Source organism: Carassius gibelio, chromosome A2 (assembly GCF_023724105.1).
Source record: "Carassius gibelio isolate Cgi1373 ecotype wild population from Czech Republic chromosome A2, carGib1.2-hapl.c, whole genome shotgun sequence".
In the NCBI taxonomy this organism is placed as follows: Eukaryota; Metazoa; Chordata; class Actinopteri; order Cypriniformes; family Cyprinidae; genus Carassius; species Carassius gibelio.
The window spans coordinates 13,351,206-13,377,398 of NC_068372.1; the positions used below are offsets into that span (position 1 = coordinate 13,351,206).

General features: G+C 37.8%; 2 protein-coding genes across 5 annotated transcripts in view; both read left to right on the forward strand.

Moving 5' to 3' along the window:
* Window positions 1–26: 26 nt before the first annotated feature.
* Window positions 27–9,437, forward strand: LOC128027041 (uncharacterized). Its single transcript, XM_052614364.1, has 2 exons — window positions 27–448; window positions 1,445–9,437. The coding sequence occupies exon 2, from the start codon at window positions 1,461–1,463 to the stop codon at window positions 4,086–4,088; it is 2,628 nt and encodes an 875-aa protein (XP_052470324.1). The 5' UTR covers window positions 27–448; window positions 1,445–1,460; the 3' UTR covers window positions 4,089–9,437.
* A 1,351-nt stretch (window positions 9,438–10,788) lies between these two features.
* Window positions 10,789–26,193, forward strand: part of LOC128027065 (rho guanine nucleotide exchange factor 4-like) — a 76,200-nt gene continuing 60,795 nt past the window's right edge. For 3 of the 4 annotated variants that reach the window (XM_052614385.1, XM_052614389.1, XM_052614401.1), the window contains exons 1-2: window positions 10,789–11,400; window positions 13,281–13,310. In XM_052614385.1, the coding sequence (XP_052470345.1) occupies window positions 11,221–11,400; window positions 13,281–13,310 (210 nt within the window). In that variant the 5' untranslated portion in view covers window positions 10,789–11,220. Of the gene's footprint in view, window positions 11,401–13,280; window positions 13,311–18,681; window positions 18,834–26,193 lie in introns of those variants that run through there. The other variant, XM_052614392.1, reaches the window with a different exon arrangement.

A 26,193-nucleotide genomic window follows, 5' to 3' on the forward strand; every position in this document is an offset into this window, starting at 1 on the left:
TAGATTTTGTTATTGGGGCTTTCAGTTGAGTTAAGTGGCTTTAATGGAATTAGTGGGTTGTGATACAACGGGATTTTTTAAAAAATATTTATATAATGTCCAAAAAAAAATGTATATAGTGTAATATTTTGTTTATATTAGTCTCTCAGTTTGAACTGAACCTGGAGTCTTTATATTTCACAACCAGAAGTGTTATGAAAGCCCTCTGGTGATATTTAATTGTCCACAGGGTGTGAAAAGAAAACGTTCCTCGCTCGTTGTCTCCATGCTTATGATCTGAGAGTGATATGATGATCAAAGACTGTGAGAGATGATGATGCTGTGTTGTGAGCGTTGTTCTGTCTTCTGATTGGCTAGTGTAATTATCTTGACACGCGCGGTCCCATCTTGTCACGCGCTTGTGAACCACCAGCTCCCGCCAAACGCCTTCAGTCACAATCTGCTTTAGGTATGTATTAAAATGACCTCCGAAATGACGTGACATTCGAATTCGTTCATTGATTAGAATTCAGTGGACTTTGTTTTCAAACGCGTGTATCAAGGCGTTGCTAAAATGTAATCGAACGAATTCCAATCCAGCGTGGCAGAGTAGCCTACGTTACAAACAGGACTTATTCTTAAATATAATATCAATGAAATTTCGTATCTGTGAGGCTTTTGCGGTTGGCTTATTACCGGTAATATGACCCGTTGTTTATTGCAAATTGTAGAGCCATATAATGCTCAATCTTGTCATAATATTCACGTGTGACCTATTTTATAAGCTTTGCAGATTGTCCTTGTGTTCAGATTTGAGTTATATGATATCAGTATTAACGAAGTGTTTCAATCAAACGAATTTGCACAATAGACATTTGTTACGTCCTTTTTTCTTACTGCAAATCAACCTTTCATCTTTTGCTTTAAAATATACGTTACGGTAGCTGCGCAGTATTAATATTTACTGTTTAATATTAGCCTACTGAATAGTTTTCAGATTTGTATGGCAATGACTTTTCTAGATGTCAGGAATAATATAAAACGGACACAAATGTGGAATAACATTAATGGAAAATTAGTTTAAAATCCTTTTAAATGAATGTTGTTCAGCTGATAATTTGATTTTTTTCTGAAATAATGTTCATTACTTGATTCTAAGATTAATGTATTGTGACTTTCTGTTGCATATAGCAATTTCCCTGATCTAATAGCCACTTTAAAGTTTAAAGCAAAACATTAGATATAAAAAAAGGTTTATTTTCTTATATTTTAAATAAGGTGTATTAAATGTTGTTCATTTTAACAGGTTCTTTGAAATGTTCAGATTTGAGTGATAAAGGATGAAATAGTTGACACATTTTTGATTAAAGTACAATATAACCTTGTAAAATATTTGAAAAAATGAAATAAAAAATCTTAATCCTATATTTACTGTATCATGCATTTGTCTCATATCTAATTGCAGATATGTGTATGAAAACATGGAGCTGTCAAAGAGTGGAGATATTTCAGTTGATCGAAAGAGGTCAAGTAAGGCACATGGCCAGAGTAAATGGCCTGAAGAACACAAATATCAAACCACCTCGAATAATGGATTTGTGAATACACACAGTACTGATGAAAGCTCATCCTCACTGCCTGTGCCAGATACTCTGGACATACTGTCTCCAGGGGTTAGTGACAAGCTCTCAGAAGGTAATAGGCAGCTCCATGGCTCTTTCAGAAGAAGCAGAACCCATGACTGTGTGAGAGGAACGGGACTGCAGAAAGCTGAGAGCCCTGTTTACAAAGATGGAACGAACTGGCACCATCATCATAAGCTGGTGACCAGTGTCAGCTTTTCAGGATTCGAGGCGCCTCTAAGGCTGTTTCGTGAGAATCGAGATACATCTGGCAGCAGCCATGAATTCACTGATTACTGTAACCTAACACCTCAAGTGCCCTTTGTGCACTGCAAAGCCAAGTCCATTCCTAAAAAGAGGATCTCACTGAGGAAACATAGGAAGGCCATTAAGGACTTGTTTGTTCACGATAGACACAGACGTGAAAAAGCTATGTCCCCAAGTACACCATGTCATGTTACAGGTGAGAATGTTCCAACATTGAGGAAGATGGTAAGGCACCGAAAACGCACCACTGCAGGAAACGGATATAATGAACTCAGTGAGACTCCCTCCGATTCTTCCAGTGAATGTTGTTCTAATGTCGGTGAGGATGCTGCTTCATTAAAAAGCTTTGGATCTCAGGCTGGGTGTGGTGAGATTTTTGCTAATGAGCTTGTATCACCTGAGGGGGTCCTTAGCCCCGAGCACCACACAGTTGCCTGTGAACCTCTGAGAAAAAGCCCTACTACTATAGGTTTCCAGGGAGGTAATGAGTGTCTGGCATCTCCAGTGCACGCTGAGGTCCTGGACATGTTTGGGTTGTGGGAAACCCTAAACAGAACTTTGCTTTTTGGGCAGAGTTCAAAAGCAACAGGACATGCAACAAAACCCACAACCCCTATCACAGAATCTCCTCCCACAGCCAAGTCTGAATATGAAACAACAAATACACCACGACCTGTAGAGGACGAGATCATGGAATCAAATTCTGATGTGATAACACCCAAAAGTGATAACCGAGGGAACACCAGTGATGAGGGCTACTGTGATTATGTTTCTCCTGGTTTTGAGGACCACAGTAGAAGTTCCCTCACTCCAGTGCATTCCATTAATTTCCCTGGGGACACGTACAGTAGAGATGCTCTTTATGAGCTATTCTGTGACCCTAGCGAGGCTGAGATGACCTCGATCTTTAATGATGAGATCAATCTAACAGACAGCATTGTTGGCCAGTGCAGTGATCTTCCATTATCCATGTACAGCTTCCATGTTGGAGCAGAGGAGAATCTTGCCCCTCCTTTGGCTCAGGACTTTGTTGGTCAAGAGCTTCTGCAAAGTAAATGGATGGGGAAGGATTGCTTACTAAAGCTTTGTGACACTGAGATATCTATGGCTATGGGTATAGTTAATTGGCTAAAGAATAGGACTGACAATAGCAACCCAAAAGAGTTGAGATCTTCAAAATTGAGCAGTGATGAAACAAGAGATGAATGTCTGAGATGCCTAACGCAGTCTGCAAGGATTGGGAAATCAACAAAAGGATCAAGAAGTGTTAACAGTAGAGGAGACACAGCTGATTTCAAAGTGTCAAATCAGAAAAACATTGGTATTCTGCATGATGCAAACACAGTGATGTCAACCTTGGCTTCTCCAGAAAGCCAACCCAAGACCCCAATGAGTGGTGTGTGTTTCAGGATATTCAATATCGACTCTCCTCAAACTCCAGGTGGAGATTTGCAGTCCCCAGTGGCAAGCTCTCCTGGCTCTGGGACAAAGTCTTTGTTTGTGTTGGCCTTAAACAAGGATTCTCTTTGTGAATCTTGCAAGAGTTCCCTGAAAAATGGAGTGAAAGATCTGCACCTGTGCCGTTCTTGTATATCCCTCATTGAGCACATCAAGACTTCAGACCTTTGGGCCCCTGCCAGTTTTCCCAGGTCTACTCTAACTCCACAGCCAATAACCAGAGAGCTACTCTCTCCAACCAGCACCTGCGGGATACGAAGTGACATCAGCATAGCTTCCCTTGTTGAGCAGTGTGCTAGTCAGTTGTCTTCTATGAAAATCAACTTTACTCAAGCTCACTCAAACTGTGAAATAAGAGATATCCTTGTACCTGAGCAAGGGGTAAAAAGGAACAAAGAACACTCTCAAAAATACATAAAGAAAAAGAAAAGGTCAGTGGCAACTTCTGAAAGAGGCTTGCATGATAGACCTCACTTGAAGACGTCCAGCTTTTCTGAAGATGTGAATCCTTCCCTTTTAGAGACTAAGGGACTTGGTTCTGATGATTTGTTGTTGGAAACTTATGGTCCATGTGTTTCTGAATCTGGTGATGCAGATGTATCTCAAGCTACCAGGCCTACATCTCTTCCTCTCATGGCCTCTGCCTCTCCAGATTTTCTTTGCAGAGAGGACCACCACATACACCATTTCAATAAGATGGAAAGAGGGAAAACCCATCCAAAAAGAAGCACAGATTACGGCATCACAGGAACTATACTGTGAATAGTGAGGGATCGTGCAGTGTCTTTCCAGGGGATATAACTGTAGAACGCAGATGCAGAATGAAGAAGTGAATCAGGTGCTGGATTTTTGTAATCAAGACTTACAGTAGCACATATTTGCACAATTATATTGTTTCATTTAATGTCAGCACTGTCACATTCATCCCTCCAATCATCAATCCATCAATCAATGTCTAGCCATTTGTCATCTGTTGTGGTAATGTAACATTGTCTAAAATGTTTACAACACTGGTCTCAAACTCAGTTCCTGAAGGGCCACAGATCTGCACAGTTTAGCTCCAACCCTAATCAAACACACCTGATCCAGCTAATCAAGGTCTTCAGGATTACTAGAAACTTCCAAGCAGGTGTGAGTTGGAGCTGGTTGGAGCTAAACTCTGCAGAGCTGTGGCCCTCCAGGAATTGAGTTTGAGACCACTGGTTTAGACAAATATTTGTTAAAATATACATTTTAAATTAAATATTAGACAATAAGTATAATACAATAATTGTAATATGCAGTCTAAAATATATTTAAACACTTGCCACACTGTAGGACACTATCACGGTTACACGTCATGTTGAATATTCAGTTCATTTTCTTTTTATAATATGTTTGCGAAATTGCGATATTTATTTGCTTTTTATTGTATCTTTCCACATCGCTGTAATCTTATTACAAGAAAAATAGAGCTAAGAAAAGTTTCATTATTAATGACTGTGGAGGTGCTTGAGAAGCACCTGTGCTATAGTGAGGGCTCAGAGGAAACATGTCACTTAGTCCTCCATCCTGCTGTCAAATTCTCACATGCCTTGCAGGTAAACTCACAGCAAAGCACTTTCTCCTTCAGTTCACTCAAACAATGGCAACAATGAACAAACTGGCATTCTGTATTATAACAGGCTGTCAACTGCAGCAGCAGAGCATTATGCAGTTAAAAGAAATACAATAGGAAAATTGGAAGGGTGTAACAGCATAATACTTAAAATATTCCTGTTTTGTCTTTTAGAAGCATTTTCAAAGTAGTATATTTAGCACATTTTTGCAGATCAGGGTCTTTAAAACCTCTTTTTTAATTACATCATAAGGGAGTCAGTGGTCGTTGTTTTGTGCTTGTGTCAGGGGAAGTGTTTCCAGGCTTCCTGGGAATTATTCTGCTGTAGCTGGGTCAGCAGAGGTGCTTGAAGACTCTGATCTATGAGTTGTTTGGTGTGTGCCTCCCAGAGTGTTGAAGGAATGAATAAGTAATTGGGATTTGAGAGGGTGGGAGGGTTTTAGTCATTTGGTCCGTTATTAGTACTGTCATTCAAACTATTAAAAAAAAAAAAAAAGATCTGAAATGACTACAATCTCCTGTAACGAATTAATATGGAAACATTGATAAATTTGATGCTGCAGTTCATTCTTGGGGAATTGGGGAAGTCATGACCTAGTGGTTAGAGAGTATGATTCCTAACCCTAGGGTTGGGGGTTCGAATCTCGGGCTGGCAATACCACAATTTAGTTGCCCTTGAGCAAGGCATCAAACCCCTAACTGCTCCCCGGGCACCGCAGCATGAATGGCTGCCCACTGCTCCAGGTGTGTGTTCACAGTGTGTGTGTGTGTGTTCACTGCTCTGTTTGTGTGTGTGCAGTTTGGATAGGTTAAATGCAGAGCACGAAATCGGAGTATGGGTCACTGTACTTGGCTGAATTTCATGTCACTTTTTTAAAAATAGTTTTATATTGCTTAGCTGTATGGGGCTGTGTTTTAATGAAAAATATATTATTTTTTTTAGCTTTTTGGTGATTAGGACTTATTATGATAATGCTGCTTGTTTTCAAACTGAGAGTGTTCATATATTAAATTAATGAAGTTTAAAGATTTTGTCAGTAATGTTTTGCCTTCAGAAAATGTTGAATGTAGGTACTGACTTCGATAACTCATCTTGACTTCGACTGACATCTCTAATCCGGGTAAAGTGGATTTTTATCCACCTTCAGTCTGCTTATCTTAACAGAGCAGCTTTAGAAGATAAATACACAAATTAAACCGGGACATCATCAAGAGAGCATGAGACAGGACTTTCTCTTATTTAGTGTTTGTATTTCTTATTGCAAGATCAGCGTACAATAAAAATGTGGATCTTGTATTTCCTTAGCAGGAAATGTGTCTGAATGTGGCCTGAGGTTTATTGCTCGGCTTGTTTTGGATGGTTGGACATTAGTAGTAAATGGTCTATTGACATACTTTTATTTCCTGCTCAGCTCTCAGTGGATCTTCACACAACAGACAGCTGTTTGCATACACATCTGGAAAATATGAAAGCGTGTATTCAGTCTAAGCCATCGTTGACTTGCAGTGTTCTGGGGGGCACAGTGTACCAAAATATGTTTTATTATGTAGTGACGCATGATGTTGGTTTTAATGATCCTTTATCAAAATGAGAGGATTACAGATAAAAAAAAAAAAAAAAACTGTTGTTTTTACACTGTAATGTACAGTGTGGCCAATATGTGGCAGTACTGACATTTCACAACCTATGCGTAAGTGCAGAATACCCAGTGTGAGATTGAACACAATGTTTAAACCACCTGCATTTCTTCACCAGAATCAAACTAGGCTTGTCTGTATTCCCTCAAAGGTTTTTATTTTATTTTTTATATTCATTAGAGCAGTACATTTTCTATGCATGCTTGTCTCATCTGATGCTGCTCTCCAGCAGTTCGGCTTGCAGCCAGAGGGGAAGGGGTTCATGTTGGCTTTGACCGGTGTATAATCCATCAGTGTGCTCCTGGGAGTGTTCTTAGCAACCCGGGAGCCACTACAGAGCAGATGTATAGAGCTGGCTGACTGCTGCCTATTGAGAGAGGTGAAGCTGAACAAGACTCTGTTCTGTTTTCTGGCTTAGAGAATAAGCCTTATGCTGTTAGTTTGGGTGCATGACGATTTAGTCCAGTGACATGGGACACAATGGGGGACTGTGTTAGTATTGAGGGATGGAATTAGCTATTTGTGCAGGACACTAGGTTGGAAAACTGCACTGCTGGAACTCGAAACCCTTGGAGAGTTGGTTGATGCTTAAAGGAAAACAAACATTTGTCTCAAAGTAGAGTAATTAATCTGGTGCAGCTGCTTCAAATAATTGCCAATGACAGTGTGTGAAATGTACTCACTTCAGATGCTGAAAGAGTTTGTGAATAATTATATTATAGAATTACCCCCCCCCCCAAATAAATAAATAAATAAAAAATAAAATAAATGAAATAAATAAATACATAAAGGTAAATTATATTTTGCATAATCAGAAAATATTTTTTTAGGATAATAAATGTATAATAATAATAATTATTATTATTACATTTTTATTTTTAAAGCACAATAAGCATCAAAATTCTTGTTTAGTGTCCAATCAGTCAGTCGGTCAGTCAGTCAATCTAATTCTCTTTATTGTAATGTGAAAATAATTATATTATTCTTTTCTTTTTTTTTTTTCTTTTTTTTTGGTGGGTGACATGATGTATTTCTTGGTGAGATTCAGCCTTACAGCTACTAGCTCATTAAAACGTTGATGTGTTTTCTAATTTCTCCTGTACAGATTTTGAATTTGTGGAACCATGACTGTCTTAAACTCGTTTCTTCTGTCCAGTACCTCAGTCCTCTGCAGCTGACCTCTCTACCAGCTGTCAAAGTCTCTACCTTTCTTCCACAAGAAATCTGACATGTTTGCTCATATTACTGTCAACTCAGCAACACTGTCAGCCTGGAACAACAACAGGTCTGTTGATCTGTTTGTCTGAAAAGTGAAAAGTCACATCAGTGTTTTTCTCTGTCCAAAGTGTTTCTGCAGTCACTGCTATTTTTTATTGCAAATTTATCGCTGGAGTTTTCAAACCGAGGATCAATGACAGTACATACTAGTGCAATAACTACACTTTAAAATCACTTTATTACAGTCCGAGGGACACATTTTAAACTGTTGTCTTAGAGAAAATGTATTGAATTTGACATTGTGGGAAGGTTAGCTTGTTTTTGCACATCAAAACAATCTGACAAGCTATTTGAAAAGCTCTATTCTGGAGTTTGGAAGAGAAACAGACAGTTTCTTGAAAGGATTGGGACAGCTGGAGACATAGCAATGGAATCAATTTGAAAATTGCATCAATTAAAATTTGCATTTTCATTTGTCCTATTAGAGTTCAAAACAGAGATGGATAATTGTTTATCAGTGAATAAATGAGGTAAAGTAACCCTTTGAAAGAATGCCTTTAATCTGGCTGATGTGACCAGAATTGATGAGAGGCACCAAAAAAAGGCTCCATTCATACATATAGTAGGCCTCTTCACAAACAGGCAGGTGGCACTTTTACATGTTGTCTTTGTCCATTTTGGAATGTAATTCTGCCAGTTCAGTCCTTTTTTAATTGGTAAAGACTTCAACTCAACCTAGACTGCAATAGTCCAGCCAGGGTTGTTATTGAACAGAATTCCCATATGACAAGTAATCTATACATGTCTGCACATCCTTCTTTGAGCTGACAGTTATCTGCTTAAATAGACATCTGCACATCTATATTTAGGTGGCTGGTTAACACTGAAGTTAACTTCTAAACCATTTATTTATCTTAATTGTTATGGATGTATAGGAATAGAACACATTTTTGAAAAAATGGTACCTTTAGAAGTGGCCTATATGTGCATGCGATCCTTGCTCTAAACAAAAGGAAGCCAAAGGGTCATTTCGAAGAAGCCCTTTCTGCTAGAACCTTAGCAGCTATTAGTAAAGTATTGTATTTCAGGGCCTCAACCTGTTTTTCATTACATCAGCATCAGCCATAACAACATCTGGTACAGGGTTGGTGTCAGTAAAAAAAAATATATAAAAAAATATATATATATCATAATGTGTTACATGAATTTGTAGGCTATATAAACTTTGTAAAGTGCAGATTTTTTTGGAATGGTGTATTAGGAAGGTTACTTTAAGTCACCTCTTAGTGCCATTATATTTTTTTCAAGACAGGGCAGCTGACAATTATCGTAGTTCTGTGAAATATATTGGAGTGCTTGCTTTTGTCACTGAGTATTATTAAAAACCTATTTCTAAATCCATATGCATTTAAATGACATTGTTTTTGTATTTATGGTGTACTAATGGTTGATTTCACACTCAGATTTGGGCTAATTCAAAGCTGAGGTGTCAGCACTGTATGTATTGACTATAGCTCAGACATTGCTTAATAGACTGAACAAAAGCTAAGCAAACAACAGAGTGACTGAACGGAGCCCTGTATCAGGCCTGGTGCCGGCTGTGCTTTAAGACAAAATCACATCAACAAGTCTGTCAATAAATCTGGGTAGAAAAATGACTCTTGCCACTTTTTCTCTAAATGCATTACAATAATCTTAATATAGTACAATAAAGAGTGTAATGTTATTGTTTTGCTTTTAATGCCCAGGGATTTCAACCAGGGGAATGAGAAGATAGTTCAGGGGGTACGATATGTGAGATTAAGAAATAGTTCACCAAAAAAAAAAAAATGCTTTAAATTTTGTTTGTTTGTTCATAGGAAACTATTTGGGTGGATTTAACTTTATATAGCCATCAGATCTTCTGCAATGAATGGGTGCTGTCAGAATGAGAGTTCAAACATCTGATAAAAACATCAGAATAATCCACAATAAATCTACACAACTCCAGTCCATCAGTTAACATCTTGTGAAGCGAAAAAATGATAGTTACAAAAAGATTGTTAGTTAAAAATAAATTTACAACAAAGAAAACCATTAAAACGTTCAGGCTAAAACGAGTCCTGTGTCAATAAAACTGCTTTCTCCAGTGAAAAAGTCATCTCATCTGAATCAGGAGAGAAATATGCACAGATCAAATGCTGTTTACAAGCAACAACAATTCAAAGCAGCTTTTAACAAATATTTTTAGATATTTTGATATGACAACAGGATGGACGCTTTCACTGGAGGAAGCTTTATGGATTATGTACTGGTATTTTGGCCAGGTTTGAAGTTAAAACTCCTTGATAGATTTACTTTTTTTTGCAAACTCAGCTTTGTGCTCTACAAGCCGCTGATTTACTAACTGCAGTCTTGTACATAAGGGTTTCTGTGATGTTATTAGCAGCTGTTTTGGCTGTAAATCAATCTGATGGCACCCATTCACTGTAAGTGATTCATTTGTGAGCAAGTGATGTAATAGTAAATTTCTCCAAATCTATTCAGATGAAGAAACTCATGTAGCTACATGTAGAATAACTTGATGGTGAGTACATGTTCAGCAAATTGTCATATTCAAGTTAACTATTCCTTTAAGATAATGATTTTTTTGTTCTTAATTTAATAATGTTATACTAATATTGTTTTATAATCTTTGATTGGTCTGTGTCTGTATGAGAGTCCTTGTGTATGTAAAGCTGAATACTGCATTTCTTGACAGTAAATGATCTATTATTGAAAAACAAAAAGCTGAAAATATGCAACTGACTTCAATTTACATTTGCATCAAGTTGTTTACAGTGCACATGGACGCGCATAGGTGGTTTCATTGATTTTAATCTGAGCCTTCCAGTTTGGCGCGTGGCGCTGCATGCGAAAACAAAGCCTTTGATTGGTCCAATAGGCGTTGACGTCAGAATTCTATCCACTAACGTTACTCTGACGGACGCTCGAGCGCTTGCAGTGTACGTTATTGGGGCTGCTTGGTGGGCGCGTTCTGGTTTGTCCTGTCGCGTCGCGTCGCTCGTTTACTGTATAATGTAAATGCCAATAGAGGGGAAATTGTATCTGAAACTTTCACTCCTTGCCCCCGACTGTCACCGACAAACAACGTGGGACGCTGGAATTTCTTATACCACACCACAGACACTTTGCACTGTTTTTATGCATCGCCGCGTCACAAGTAACGTTAAATCTCTCGTTTCGCGGAGCTAGAAAATTTGTGCAGACTACTGACAGCGGTGAAGTAAACACTGCACTCTCACCCGCGGTTGAACACTCACTAATGTCATGCACTGTTCAAGAGCCTTTGCCATCTGTGACACTCAGCGGACGTAATAACAGCCAACATGAAGCAGACTGGTACAGCCAGAACGCTTTGACTGTTCTAAAAGACTAAAACTTGTTGAAATCCTTGTTAACATGGAAGAGGCAGGCGCTGGGAACGGTCCTGGGACGCTGGGCACGGAGCTGGAGCTCTCTGAAGACGGAGGACTGGATGAGGTGCAGATGCATCTCGCCTGCTTACCGGAGCGGTACATGAGAGCCAAGTTCTCTCTCTCTGCGTACATACTTTGTTTGACGCTAGTAAAGTTGTGTCAGGTAAGGCATGTTGCATTTGAAAATACAATACAATTAAGAAATAAACAACATTTAAACGCTTCATAATAAAGTCAGGCCTTAGTTTTTTTTTTTTTTTTTTTTTTTTTTTTTACTTTTTATGTTGTTCAACGTCTGACAGTAATGATGTTTTGCATATTCTTATTTCTTGAGAATTATAATATATATATATATATATATATATATATATATATATATATATATATATATATATATATTCAACATAAATGTTCACTGCAAAAATACATTTGTTACTTGTTTTGTCTTGTTTTCCAAAAATAATAATAATAAATAAGATTAAATTAAGTGACTTCTTGCTATATATATATATATATATATATATATATATATATATATATATATATATATATATTTCTGTTTGAATCAAGTTTTTTTTTCTTATATCATTGACAGTTTAATTAATAAATTTTTGTATTAAATATTTTTTAAATAAGCTTTTAAGTAAAATGTATCTTCACAGTTCACTTAAATAGCTGTGTAGAATAACATATATTTTTTTTAAGTAGAAATGTATGCCTCAAATTAAAAAGTGGTCATAAAAAAGTGTAAGTATAATTATTATTTAGGACATGGGTTTTCAGTCTTTACAGTTTTCTTAGCATTTTAATTAAAATGATGTTAATATAGCTACATTTAAATCAACTTTTGATTTACTGAGGCCCCCCGGGAGGTTTGCAGAGGCCCCCTAGTGTGCCTCAGACCCCTGGATGAGAACCGCTGATCCTGAGTATGGTCTCGTTTATAACAGATAGTGAAGGTTTGCTTAACAGTAGATTCCCTCTCAGTCTAAAAGTTTCAACTGCTTTGAGTAGAGTCAGACCCTCCACCTGCTCTATCCCGGGGGGGTCTGTTAAGCTCATCAGTATTTAACTACCCAACCCTTCCCTTCAATCGCACCCCTTTTGTACCCCAGTAATATTATAGTATGATGCAGTTGAAAGGTGTGAAATCTCCATCACTGAAACATCTATAATGGCTTGCTGACTGCATCCATGAGCTATCCGTTTTTGAACTGCTGCCATTTGAAGCTTTCCATGAGTGTAGCAGCTGTAAATCACAAAAACCTCTCAAGGTTTATGACCTATAAGGGGTTTATCTGGGGTTTAGCATTTTTTATTCTAAGCAAGGTGTAGCTAGCCTCTGCATGCCCAAAACATCAGCAACAAAGTGGTTGATGGAACTATTTAGGGAATAAAAGACTGTAGATTGCATAATTAGTATTTTTTTGGTAGACATTATCAATTCAAAGACCTTCAGTATTCATGTGAGTCTTCCTGATGTGTTAATGGTTTAAAATGGCTGAAATCTGACAACTTAATCTGGTTTAATAGAAGATGATATAAATAGTGTACCTACCTTTTCGCAGCCTTGTAATGAGACAGAGTCTCAGGTCAGAGGTCACAGCACAACCTTGAACTGGTTTTGATTGGTTAAAGAATGTATACTGACATTGAAGCTCAGCAGGAGCTTTTCAACTTATATGGATGGCTAGTAGATCAAACAAAAGCATGTTTTTTTAAAGACATTTATGATAAAAAAAAAAAAAAATAAATGCACAAGAACCAGTAGATTTTAACAAGCACCACTGTTTACATTTTTCTCTTTCATGTTTATTTGGTAACATTACTTTTAAATATAGAAGGCTTTAATACTAATTTCATCACAATATACCTGTTTTTCCTCAAAAGAAGTCATAATATTAAAGATGTGTATTGAAGAAAATCTTGTTTGTTTAATTAAAGATATTTTATGATTGTTGCAATAATGCTGTACCAGTTCCCTGGTTTGTCCATAAATGTTAGTACTGTAATATAACACACACGTTTCCTTTTTGTCTCCAGAGATTAAGACCGTCGCCAGTTCTTTCCCAGGTAAGCTTAGTCTTTCTTTTGAGTTTGCTGAGCATGATTGAACTCTACAGAAAAACACACATAATTCACACTGTATCCAAACCATACGGAGTAAATTGTTGCCATAATACCCATTCAGTTCATTTAGATTGTTTAACCACTGATGCAGTGAGAGCTTATTATCTAATACTCTTAGATCAGTCATTTTCCATTTAATATAAGGATCCATTCATTTGAATTTAATCCCACTAAGCGTCTTTCAGCCAAAGGGTTTGATGTAATCATCACTGAGGAGCAAGCGTGCACCATCAGGACATACTGTGCTTCTCCTCACTCGCTGCCAGAAGCTTATCTGCCTTAACCCCTGCAGAGGCTGTGCCTTAACTTGTCGGACGTTGCTGAGGACTTGTGCAATGCATTGAAGTCTAGTGTCTGCAGATGATTGGTGCAGACACTAGGCTGATACCACGAACAAGATTTGCAATGTGTTGTGTTGTGCTGATCAGGTATGAACAAGCCAGAAAATGATGTTGGTTTAATCATTGTGGTTTCAGGCAGTGTTGTCTCTTATTTAATGCAATGATTAGTCCTGATAGTTTACCACTCCTCCCTACAGCAGTAGTTGTTGATTCCTGTAGAACAATTTGTTCACTTCCTTCCTTGTTTTATTGAAATGTTACCTAATATAATTGCATAATATTTTTCATTCATTGGGAAATACATATTAACAGTCATTCTGAATGCTTGTTCGCAGGTGATTGTTAGTTTTTGCCTCGACATGATATTGTAGGCACTAATGATGTAATTTTTAGGCTGAGCTGTGATTATGTTGAGGTTAGGGGTCAGGTTAAACCATCCTGCAGAGGTGTTATTATAATTGGCATAAATATGTTTTGTTCAAGTTATGTTCAGCTAAATAAGACAGAACTTGATGCGTATGATCATAGCCTGTAAATTCCACCCATTCAGATAGCTTTGGGTGAAGGAAACCTTGTTTAGAGTCATGACAATTATTAGGACCCTTAATCATCTCCAGAGTTATTCTTTAAATTGACTAAATATTTGTAAAAATATAAAATAAATTAAAACCCCACCTCAATGTTATTCAGAGACCCAAATTGAAGAAAATATGCAATTTGGTGCAGATGCTGTTTTTATATGGCAAAACGTAAGATGGAATTCTTTTACATCATAATTGTGTTTAGCAAGCTACTTAGATAAAATACATATAAATATAAGTTGTCACACTATATCTCCTAATTATTTGTTGTTATAAGCTTTTAAATGCTTGGTTTTATTATCAGCTTGGTAGTTTTTACTGCTGGGGCCAAAATACAATATTTAATGTACAACAGGTACAGCAAAGTTTGATCATGTTTAAAATGGAAATGCATTATAAATGTGTATATCACATGTTATACAGTAGCCATTATAGGGTTAAGTATGTTGGGATAAGAATTTGACCCATTTATCCCAGCAGATTTTCTGTTTTTCTGGTTGGTTTAGTGGTGTAGGGTTTGCCACACTTCTTGTTGCTGTGTGAAGTACAGATTTGTGTTAGATTTGTGCAACACATATAGATTAAATTTTTGTGCCATTTAACCATACAATTTTTAATTGTGTTCTCTGTTGTAGTATATGGGTCTATTTGACTTATTTGAGTGATGGCATCTATTGTGCCATCCTCTTCTCTAGGCAGAGCTCTTGATATGGTTGACTGCTTCACCTTTACTACATTCTCCATACTGAACTTTAGATCCCACAAAGAGATCTTGGCCTCGCTGTGCTTCTCTTGCAGATCTGCTTATTGACACTGAGAGTGTGAGGCACAACCTTTCAGTCACTGTCTGGGTGATTTATGTAGCTTTCTGTTGTTGATCATTGAGCCAGTAGTGCCTTTTGGAACATCTGGACTTGCTTTGGCTGTACCTCAGAATTTTCTTTGGAATGAGGTTACATCTAAACACCAATAAAGCATTGTGAAGAAAAGCACTTCTACAAGATCGCTGAAACACTGCCGTTCACAAGTTTGGGATCAGTGTGATTTTTTTTATGTTTATGAAATAAGTCTATTATGCTCAGCAAGGTTGCATTTATTTGGCAAAAAAATGCAGTAAAACCGTATTATTAGGAAATATTATTACAGTTTAAAATGTATTTTATTCCTGTGATGGCAAAGCTGAATTTTTTGCATCCATTACTCACGTCACATGATTTTTCAGAAATCATTATTATTCACTAATATGCTGTTTGGGTACTACAACACTTTTATTTATTTATTTATTATTATTATTATTATCAATGATAAAATACTGTTGCTGTTAAATGTCTTTGTTGAAATCATGAGCCCCCCAGGATATATATATTTGCAGTGCATACAAATACAAATATCAAAAGAACATTTTAAATTCAGTATAAGAATTACATTCTAATTATAATATTAAATATAGATTTATATATTTATGTATTTTAAACTGTCATTTAAATACAACAAAAAAGCGTTTTATACTAAATAGAAATAATTATGCAACCTACTGAAGTTAAAAACAGTTGCCTTTAATGAAAGGGTTTTTTGCAGAAGATGAAATACTGGTAGAATTTCATGCTTTTCCAGCTCAGCTCTTCATGTCTCAGCTTGTACCTATTTTACAGAAATAAAGTCAGCTGTGTCACTTAAATCCTTTTCTGGGTGTTTAGCATTTAGCCTTTGAGTATTACAGGTGTCTCCCACAATACAGGAGTGTATAAGATGTAGATACTATACCTTTAACATTGGGGTTTAGCTTAAATGCATGTCTTTATATTTGTATATCATTCTAATGGTTCCATCTGCACAGTTTGCTCTCAGGGTTAAATATAATGTATGCATTACAAAGTATTTGCATGCTTTAAATGGTGCACCATTATATTCAGTTAGCCTGAAGTTATATTCTTGGATTTCTGGTCACATGCTCCTGTAAAGTATGCTTTGAAGGGTTGTGCTCTTACAGGCGATGCAAGCTAGAGGCATGAGTTATAATGCCACAAATATGCAAATAATGCAGCATCAGTCATAAACGGCTACATTATTTCTATATTACATTATTAGTTCGTGGACTGGAGGAAGAACCGGTCACAATGTTCATGACCCAGTGCTGAACCTCAGGCTTGGCTTTAGACTGCTACATGGCTGCGGCGAGCTCTCATGTGGCGCGCGGATGATAGTAGCGAACTGCCAGGGTAAACTTCACCCTGGGTAAAGTTCTCTGGATACATGCTCCATTATTACTCTCCTTAGACGTCTTTAGACAATGGGTTAAACACTACTGTGCTCACTAAAAATGTCTGGGAACCACAGAGATGTGAAAAGAGGAGCTAAAGAGAGTTGGCAGTACTTGCATTGCTTCTGTGCTTCGGATCTTTCCTCTGTGGATTAGCTGGAATGACAGAGTTTTTTCTGTGCTTTTGAAGTTCAACTCATTTTTACGTGGTCCGTTAATCAGTCAAGCATCGGTAAGAGCTCCTCATTATCATGTACCGCCCCGCTTGCATTGTGACCTCTTTCAGCTCCTGACTGACAACTTCCCTCTGTGCTCGCTCCCCCTCAACCCGCCCATCACTGAATAACTGATTTTGATCACTCACAGTAATAAAAGTCACATGTCTTGCGGGAACAATGGCCTTTCATTTGGCGGCTGCATTCATTATCTATAATATGTATAGTATTTAGTGCATGATTTGTGCTTCATACTAGGTGAGACAGAGGGAGAGGGAGAAAGAGAGAGAGCGACTGATTCAGGGGTATTTGTTATGGCCTAAACAAAGAGATCTGGAAGTGCTTGCTTTTCTTTTCATTCCCTCTCCTCTTAGAATAAAGCGACTTCTCACGCACGCTCTTCTTCTTTAGAGGTGGTTGCCACAGGCAAAGAGCTGCAGGAGGTGTGCCAGATTTGTACGGGCAAGCTGTTTCTTTATTTCATCTTGCCTCAAAGCACCAAAACCTGCTCAGGTGGACTGTATAGACTTCATTTATCAATGTTGACCTGTGGATCATGACTTTGTTGAGTCCTTATCAAATGGATATAATTGGACTTTTAAACGGGAGTTGATGCTTCCTTCCGCTTACAATGGTTCAGTGATTGTCAGCCTGGGGGGTACTTGGAACGATTTCAATTTTGTTAAACCCAGAAATCAGACATTGCAATACAGGATTACTGAATTAAAAATGTAAACTATAAATTATAATAACAAAAGACTGTCGTTCTGTGAATAAGTGGTGGGAATTTTTCAGTGTTGGGAATCTTTCTGCAGATTACATTATTGATGAATCATTTACTCAAAAGATTCATTTAAAAATTCTGATTAATAAAACGTAAATGTCTTTATGAGTGAGTCATTGAATTACTGATTCTTTAAAAAATGAATAGATATAATAAATGACTTAAATGTCTTCATGAGTGAGTCATTGAATTATTCACTCAACCAGTTTTAAAACACATTTATTCAGGAAAGTCACTGCTGTGTTTTGTTGCGAAACACTCAACAGTCAATTCTGTTTTCAATTGACTTTGCAAGTTAAACCTCTGGGGGAAAAATGATTTGTCTTCGTTATCTTTAGTCAGAATCTGCTTTCTCTATGGAATGGAGTTCCATTTCTAATGATGTCAGTTTGAGCCGAACATCCTTAAAATATTAAACTCTGAGTCTGCTGCGAACAAGAGTTGGTGTAGATGTGCACAAAAAATCATGCCCCGACCGTTTTTTTCTCATTTAATTTAGTTTCACTCAGAAATACACAACTTCTGGGTGCAATTTCTGGTTATCGCATACTTTAAAGGGAAAAGTATAGGGGGCCTCGACTAGTTTGATTTTAGTTTAAAAGTAAGTTATTGTAAAAATGGCCAGTAATGTTTAGTAATATTAATGATAATACCAAAGGTCTGGTGTCAGTGAAAGGATACTTGTACATGAATGGGCTCTCAGGAAACCTAATAAGACTAAAACGTCTATACAACAATTTATTTTTCAAAACACTTTACCTGAAAGAATGCGTTTTATATTCCTTCCACTATTGTCCACCTGTTCTGCAAGTTTGATCTCTTTAAAACACTTGTTTGTAGAAAATCTCACAAGGATACGCTGCCTTGAAAACACACCGCTATGAAAATAAAAGGAGCGCACCGACTTTACCTGTCAGACTGCACTCAGAAATGATTAGCATCCTCTGGGTGAAAAGATCCCTGTGATTGGTTCTTTGTCTTTATTCAGAAAACCTCAATTTCTTAGCGGCATCGGGCTTCCCTGACTGGCTATTTTCTCTTGTTTCGTTTTTTCCCTCCCTTTTTCACTCCGTGTTCTGGGATGGGCTTCCTCCTCCTTTGTTTTCGTGTCACAGTTTGAGGCACAGGCGGTGGAGTGAGTGCACTGTAAGTCTCCGTGCTTGAGGAGCAGTCGGGGCGATGAATGGACTCTGGGAACCAGTCTGGCTGAACTCAGATCAGCTTTCTGAGGAGAGTGACTGTTAGGATGCCAAACAGAGGCTGTGACCACAGAGACATGGCACAGGTATGTCTGAGAAACTACTTGATGCAAATCTTGTTCCGGTCAGTTTAGCAATCAATTTTCTTTTTGGACATTAGATGACCATATTGCAGTGTTTCTTGGCTTTACTGTAAAAGTCTCATTGATGTACACTTTGCGGCGCGGACACCTGTATAGGGGTCAAACACACTGTGCTTTGTTCAGCCATGTTATTTCGCACCACGCTGTAATGTAGCCACCAATGTGTTTTGTTTTACACTGATAGGTTGGCAATTGTTTAGGCATTTTCTTTAGATGTTATGATGTAATATGTCATGGATAGAACCGTTATGGCAGTTGTGCATTTTATTTTTGCATTGTTAAGCCAATAATTGTGTTTGGTGTATATAGGCTATTTCACACTTGGACAGTTTAGTCAATAAAACTCTTTTGTTTGGATTCCATGACTTGGTTCATCACGCAGCATTGGCCCTTGGGAACTCTTGTTGTATTTAACATGTGAATTGTGTAAATTTGAGTTTTGAGATCATGTTTTTATCATATAGCGCTGATGTAGTTCTGCGTTTACATGCTGCATGCTACTGTTCTCTGTTTGATTGAGAATTATGTGCGTTCTCTAGTGAAATATTAGAAAAGTTAGTCTTGCCAAAGTTACCATATTTAGTTTGACAAATTGCATATGAAATGTACATTTAATGGAAAAATCTGAAGAAAATATATATGATTATACATACTCTACGTAATTAATAAATTTTTTTTAATTAAATACAGTTCAACAAATACTACTTAAATACATACAGAAATATTAAATAAATACTTTACAATTTAGGGATTGGGGGTTTAATAAGGAATATATAATATAATATAATGATAAAACAAGCAGATTCAAACTTATTGATGTTATTTAACCTTCAAGCTGTTTTTCTGCTTCATTTCCCAGACTTCCTATTGGATTAGTTGGGCAAATGAAGAATTCTTTATTAGTCTTGCTGAGATGTCCTGATGAGCTCCTGAGTTCAGAGTTAAAGCTCAGACAAACAAAGCAGCAAGAGATCACCATCCATCCGTAAACTACCAGTCATTTTTATAGCTCTGATTTAGTATCACAGCAGGTACAACTACAGGTGTTGGATGACATTGTAAGATAGCTTGATAGTAAAACTGGATACTAATGGCTGGCACTTGTCAGAATCGTACACAAAAGATAGACCGAAGAGAGCAGAACAGCTTTTAGCCATAAATGTTTATACTGTCTCATACAGAACTACAGTAGTTTCAACATTTGTGTCTTCTCCTGTCCTTTGGGATGTAGCTGGATAGTGAGATACATGAACAGCTCTGGAAAATTTCTGTTGTGCTCATGCCGATGGAATTGTTGCTGTGTCAGGTACAGTAGCATTCTGCAGCTGCTAGTGTCCGTCACGAAACAGCTGTTGTTTTTATCATTGATATCATATCTTTTTTTCCCTTTTTTTGCACAAAGCCAATTATAAAAGTGCTTTAGGACCACGGTTCAGCATAATAAACAAGGCGTGGTGTTGTTTCAGTGTTGTGTGGGGGTCATGAATTGTGTTTCATCTGTCCCAAGAGGAAAAGAAATGTGGAACGTTCCAGTCTCACCCTGTACTGCCTGCCAGCCCCCCAGCCCCCGTCTAGTCCTGACTCCTTCAGAGCCAGAGAAACAGCCCAGAGTGGGTCTGATTTACAGTAACAGTACGTCAGGTTTTGCATAAGTTTGCTCACAAAAGCCTCTGTTCTCTAGTTGGCAACTGTCAACTGTGCTGTTCCCAGGGGAAAACAGCTTCTATGGACACTGGAGATGAATGGTGCTGAATACTAAATAGTGTGCATAATGTCCACTAGGGGTTGAATGGTTTAACTTTTTCACGGTTTGGTTTTAGAGTCACGGTTTCGGTACGGTTCAGTATGTGCTATGTTTATGGAAAAACTATACTTGAAAAAAAAGAAAAAAGGATTATTCAAACTACAAGCAACGGCACAAATAAATACTATAGAGTAAAGATACAAATAAAATTAACAGTGATTTTAAAACTTTTGTTATTGTTACGCATTAGTTTTAGATACAGAAATGTAATAAAGTAATTACATTTGTAATCAAATGTAAGACAGCACTGCATATTGGACTGAATAAATTAAAGATGATTCTTTATTAAAGTTACAAAAACTTTTCAATCAAGATGAGTGAGTGATTTCTTTTCGATTAATAAAGAAGTGACATACAGCCAAGTATGGTGACCGATACTCAGAATTTGTGCTCTGCATTTAACCCATCCACACAAACCGTGAACACAAAACACCATGAACACACACCCGGAGCAGTGGGCAGCCATTTATGCTGCAGCGCCCAGAGAGCAGTTTCATTGCCTTGCTCAAGGGCACCTCAGTCATGGTATTGCCAACCCGAGAATCGAACCCACAACCTTAGGGTTAGGAGTCAAACTCTCTAACCATTAGGCCTTGACTTCCCCTTGAGAAAGAGAATGCACTCATCCAGTGCACTGATACAGTAGGCCTACATTCAGCCATTTACAATGTTTAAACTATTAAAGCTTAAATGAGTTTAGTTTAAGCAAAGATTTCAGCGTGTGCTGTTCAGGTCTCACCTGTCCGCACACGCTATCAGCTCTTGGGTGATGACCATAGACTGTATATACTTTTTTTTTTTCATTAACTGTTGTTGTAATGTCTGGGAAGCCAGAATGCCCATCCATCAACAGAAACATAAATTAGGTGAACCCTGCTTGTTTTACGTGTTATTTAAAGCAAACCATATTACAGATGCTCTGTCAGATTTAAGTTGAACCGCGGTCCCAGCACGTGCCGAAACCGTGTGTGGAGAACAGAACGGTTCATTTTTTTCAGCGAACCGTCCCATCCCTAGTGTCCAGAGTCCTGCCCAAGCATTCTCCCTGTTTTAAAATTATAGGGTGGACGCTTTCCCGTCCAGGATCTGAGACTGAAGTATTTTCGTTTCTCCGGTCCAAGCTGTTTTTTTCGATTTATTCAGAAAGAGTAACTGGAATACAACATTGCCAGAATCTAGTAACTCATTTGTGGCTACAGAAAGCTGGACAGGATGATTGGTTGCCTCAAGCTTGCCTTTCTTTGCAAATCTGGACCACAAGCTTGGGGAAGCAGCCAAGCCTTCTTTTGAGCCTTTATCCTGGTGTTGGTGTCCTAGTTGGACAGCTGCAATGAAGTTTGACCTCTTTTTTTAGCAAAGTGTGTCAATTAGCCTTTCAATCAGTACTTAATATAATTAGAAATCAGTTTGCATTTGAACTTATATATATATTTATACAAATAATTATGTTATTTTGTAGTCAATTAGACATTGAGGTTCAGGGGTGGACTATTAGGCAAAGGTAGGTGACTGCCCCCTAAAGCCAGGGGGCCCCCTAAAATGCTTTTCATATAGGAGTTGCACATTAAGCACTGACACATGAACGGTTGCTATTTACGGTGTTTATTACCACGAAAACCGTTCGAGTTTGAGAGAGTACCATGACCCCTCAGACTGACCTCTGATTTCCCCCGCAAACATTTCAGCAGTTATTATTGGCCTGTGTGTGTTTCCCCGTTTTTCTGTCAACTGAAACAGCTATGCCATTAAATATGAATTTATCAGTCTTTTGCATGCTAAAGTAAATTTCTGCATATAAATATTACGCCAAACAGAAGCAGAAAAACAAGCTATAAGCACTTTCATGAGATCAGGTTAGCCTACAACAATTGATTTGTTGGCTATTTTACAAATGGGAATTCAACTAATAAAATTTTTTTTTCACAACATAATCAAAATATACATAATGAAAGGCAATGTTACATTATTGAGTACACTGATCTAAACACAGACTTGTGCCATTCCTGGAAACACATTCTGTTCAACTCTTTAAACAAGTAAGGGGCCGTTCACATATCACGCCGAAAAACGCGCGGGAAACGCTAGGCGCACCGGTTTTTTCCTTCTTTCCAAAGCGCTCGGGCAGAAGCGCTCCTGAGGCGTCTGCCTTTGCTAAGCAACCATGACGTGCTCTCTCCATGAAGACGCGAAAATTTCAACAAAGGATAAATGGATTTGCAGCACTAAAAATCGCTCGCAGTAGCGCTGCTACAAAATTTATTTCAAAATGGCAATCCATATACAGCTATGAACAGCTGTTCCTTCATCTTGGCTGAGTTTTCAACGTTGTTACGGAAAGGATGAAGCTGATTGGTTAGTTCTTGTCACATGACCTGCGATGCGCTTGTGGCTCTCTGAAAAGTTGAGATGTTTTTAACTCAATGTGGTGCGGACGCGCCTGGAAAAAACGGGCGCGTCGCACCGCGTGTGCGTCGCGACCGTGTCGCTTCCATTATGAGCGCGCATGCCGCACGCCTACATTGGAAATAACGAACTTGCGCGCGCAAAAGACGTGATATGTGAACGGCCCCTAAGCCATACCTGGTATTTCAATTAGTTTTTATTACATTATTGATGAGAACAACACGTGTGACCGCAGTTATTGACCGCAGAGATCAACAACACATCCTATGTAATGTAATTCTGCCTATAGTTTGGCCTTATAGGCTATTTCATGGTGATATTACATTTCAGTGTTTAATTTTGAGGACATTTTTGTTGCTTTTGTGAATTTTTGTTGCTGCTTATATGTGAAATGAAAGGTCCTGAAGTAAAACTGGTTGTGAACCACTGCACTACACCCTAATGGCCTTAGAAAGTAAATAGTGGTGCAGGTGTGGTTTAATGTCAAGAATTCAAGTAATTTCCTGAGCTTTTCTTATGTAGTATATCGGCCTCCTGTCTGGAGTTATGCAAGCTTTTCATATCCCTCGACCCCATGTTCATATTGGCAATCCTGCAGCATATGTAATTGTGAGAGGAGTCATTTTTCAGACCTCTCATTTTTTGTTCAGCACTTTTGTTCAACAGTCCAATGGTTTGAGATCTTTTCTTCACTGTTTCTTTCTCCTATTTTTCCCTCCCTGTGAGCTGACCTTAGACGTGCACAGAAGTACACTCTATACCTACACGACAGATATCATAGTCCAACCACAAAACTCTTTGGAGAAATTTCAGCAGTAACATACACTCCTTGCATACAGTAGTCTTTCTCTGTTGAAGGCCATTCATAAGTTGTTCGTTCTAACAAATATATGTATTTTTTGCAAGCAATAAATATGTTGCTAAAATTTCATATAGTAGATTTTAGGGATGTTACAGTGCCCCCCGCACATGACATGCAAGAAAAAATAAATAAATTGTCAGTGCAATTTACTAATTCATTCCCTCAATTTAATAAAACGTCCACACAATTACTATTGCGTTCCCTCGATTTACTATTGCGTTCGCTTTATTTGGTAAATCGTGCGCACGAATTAGTAAATCATGCGCACAATTTATAAATCGAGTTGCTAGTGAAGTGTTCCTGTAGCTCAATTGGTAGAGCACTGCACTGTCAAGCGTAAGGTTGGGGGTTCGAATCCCCGGGAACACGTGATAGGTAAAAATTGAAAGCCTGAATGCACTTTAAGTCGCTTTGGATAAAAGTGTCTGCTAAATGCATTAAATTAATTTTAATTTAAGTGTCATGCCATCAATCAATCAGTGTTATGATGATGTAATTTTGTTATTAATATAACTTTCTGGTCTAACTGTCCAATAATATTTTTTCCATTTTATTATCACATCCTGTTTCTTGTAGTACCCCTTTATTTTTTTATTTTGAAATTTTAAAATGCTTTTTTTTTTTTATTGCTCTTACAGTAAATGACATGCAAGTTTTCTAGAAAGCCTAGAGGCCATGCTCTAACAATGATGTGTCTGTCAGAATTACGTATTTCACAAGAATAACACACGCTATCTTTCCAAAGCTCTTTGCTAACACTCCTGCCATAGCAACAATGGAGACGCCAGAAACACGCCAAGACTCCAAGTAGCTGTGCCCTTCTACCGACTCACCGAACCTTTGCCTTCCTGTGATGCAACAGTTTACCTCACATGCAGACTGACAATTAAGAAGCAAAAACATGCATGAACAAGTCTGCATCAACTTCAAATTCCCCCTCCAGCTCCCCCTCAAACTCAGTTTGTCTAGAAAAATTGTACTTGTTATTCAGGGCTGTTGGTGCAGGTGTTGTTGGCTTGTGGGTTAGTGAAACAGATACCCCATTTTCTGCCTTCTCTTTGTTTCTTTCACAGCAAAGCAGATTTATTTAAATGGAGCAGTGGGATAATGCCAGCAATGCAAACTGATCTTGAGCCAGAGCTTGCCCTCCGCATGGGAACACGTTGATAAAGGATCTGGTTTCACTCTCACCTTCTTTGTTCTGTTTGAGGTCGCTCAGTTCTGGCTGAACTCGGAGTGTGTGTTTTTGGATTGTTTTTGTTCTGTCAAGTACTGGATCAAATTAGATTTCTTTAATGTGCATAGCACTTGTCTAGGGTTTCAAGTCTTATTTTTAGATTTGGCTTTTCTAAAATGAGGGCAAACACATTAGCGTGGTTAAAAAGTTAGTTTAGCAAAAAATGAAAATTAAGTCACTATTTAATCACTATCACTGATTTTCTTTCTTCCAAGATACACTAGGAATGTTTTGCATGTGCCACACTTGCTGTTTTCGGCAAATGTAATCTCTAAAGCTGCTGTTTTCCAGACTATGAAAGTGAATGGTAACCGCAGCTGTGAAGCAGTAAATGTTGACTTTACATTTTGTTTGGCAGAAGTATTCATGTACGGGCAAACAGAGTAATGAGTGATCAAACTCACATATATGGCCTCTGCCCATGTGGGAGTCTCACAGGACTCAAGTGTGCTCCATTTCCTGCACCTGCTAGTCGGTCCATCAATGTGATCATGTCCTTTCATACCAATCTGGCTTTGTGTTTTGCTGTGGTTATGACTAGTAGGATTCATATGATCGAAAGGCATATATTGGATGAACCATCTGGTCTGTAAGGGGAATAAATAACGACAATGGAAGATTCAGTTACAACAAGCACCTAAAACACTTTCCAGTATACCATAATAATAATCTAAAATATTAATGTTGAATACAGTCATAAAGTTGATGTACTTGTTATGTGCACTTACCAACTGTATTCCAAAATATGTTGAAGACACAAACGTTTAGAGGAATATTGAAAGGAACATGTGATGAAGGTGAACTCAAAGACATGGAGACTGGATCCAAATGCGGATAAATGTTTAAATTATGGTAAATAGAAAATGATAAGAGTTCCAGATCAAAGCAAAAACACAAAGCAAACATGAACCTGAACTGAGAACACAAACTAATCTTTAGGGAAGACAACCTAACAAAGTATAAAGAAACACAAAAACTATTCACAGTATACAGGGGA

What these genes read in the sequence shown, in the direction of transcription:
- LOC128027041 (XM_052614364.1), top strand. Translation starts at nt 1,461, where the DNA reads ATGGAGCTGTCAAAGAGTGGAGATATTTCAGTTGATCGAAAGAGGTCA.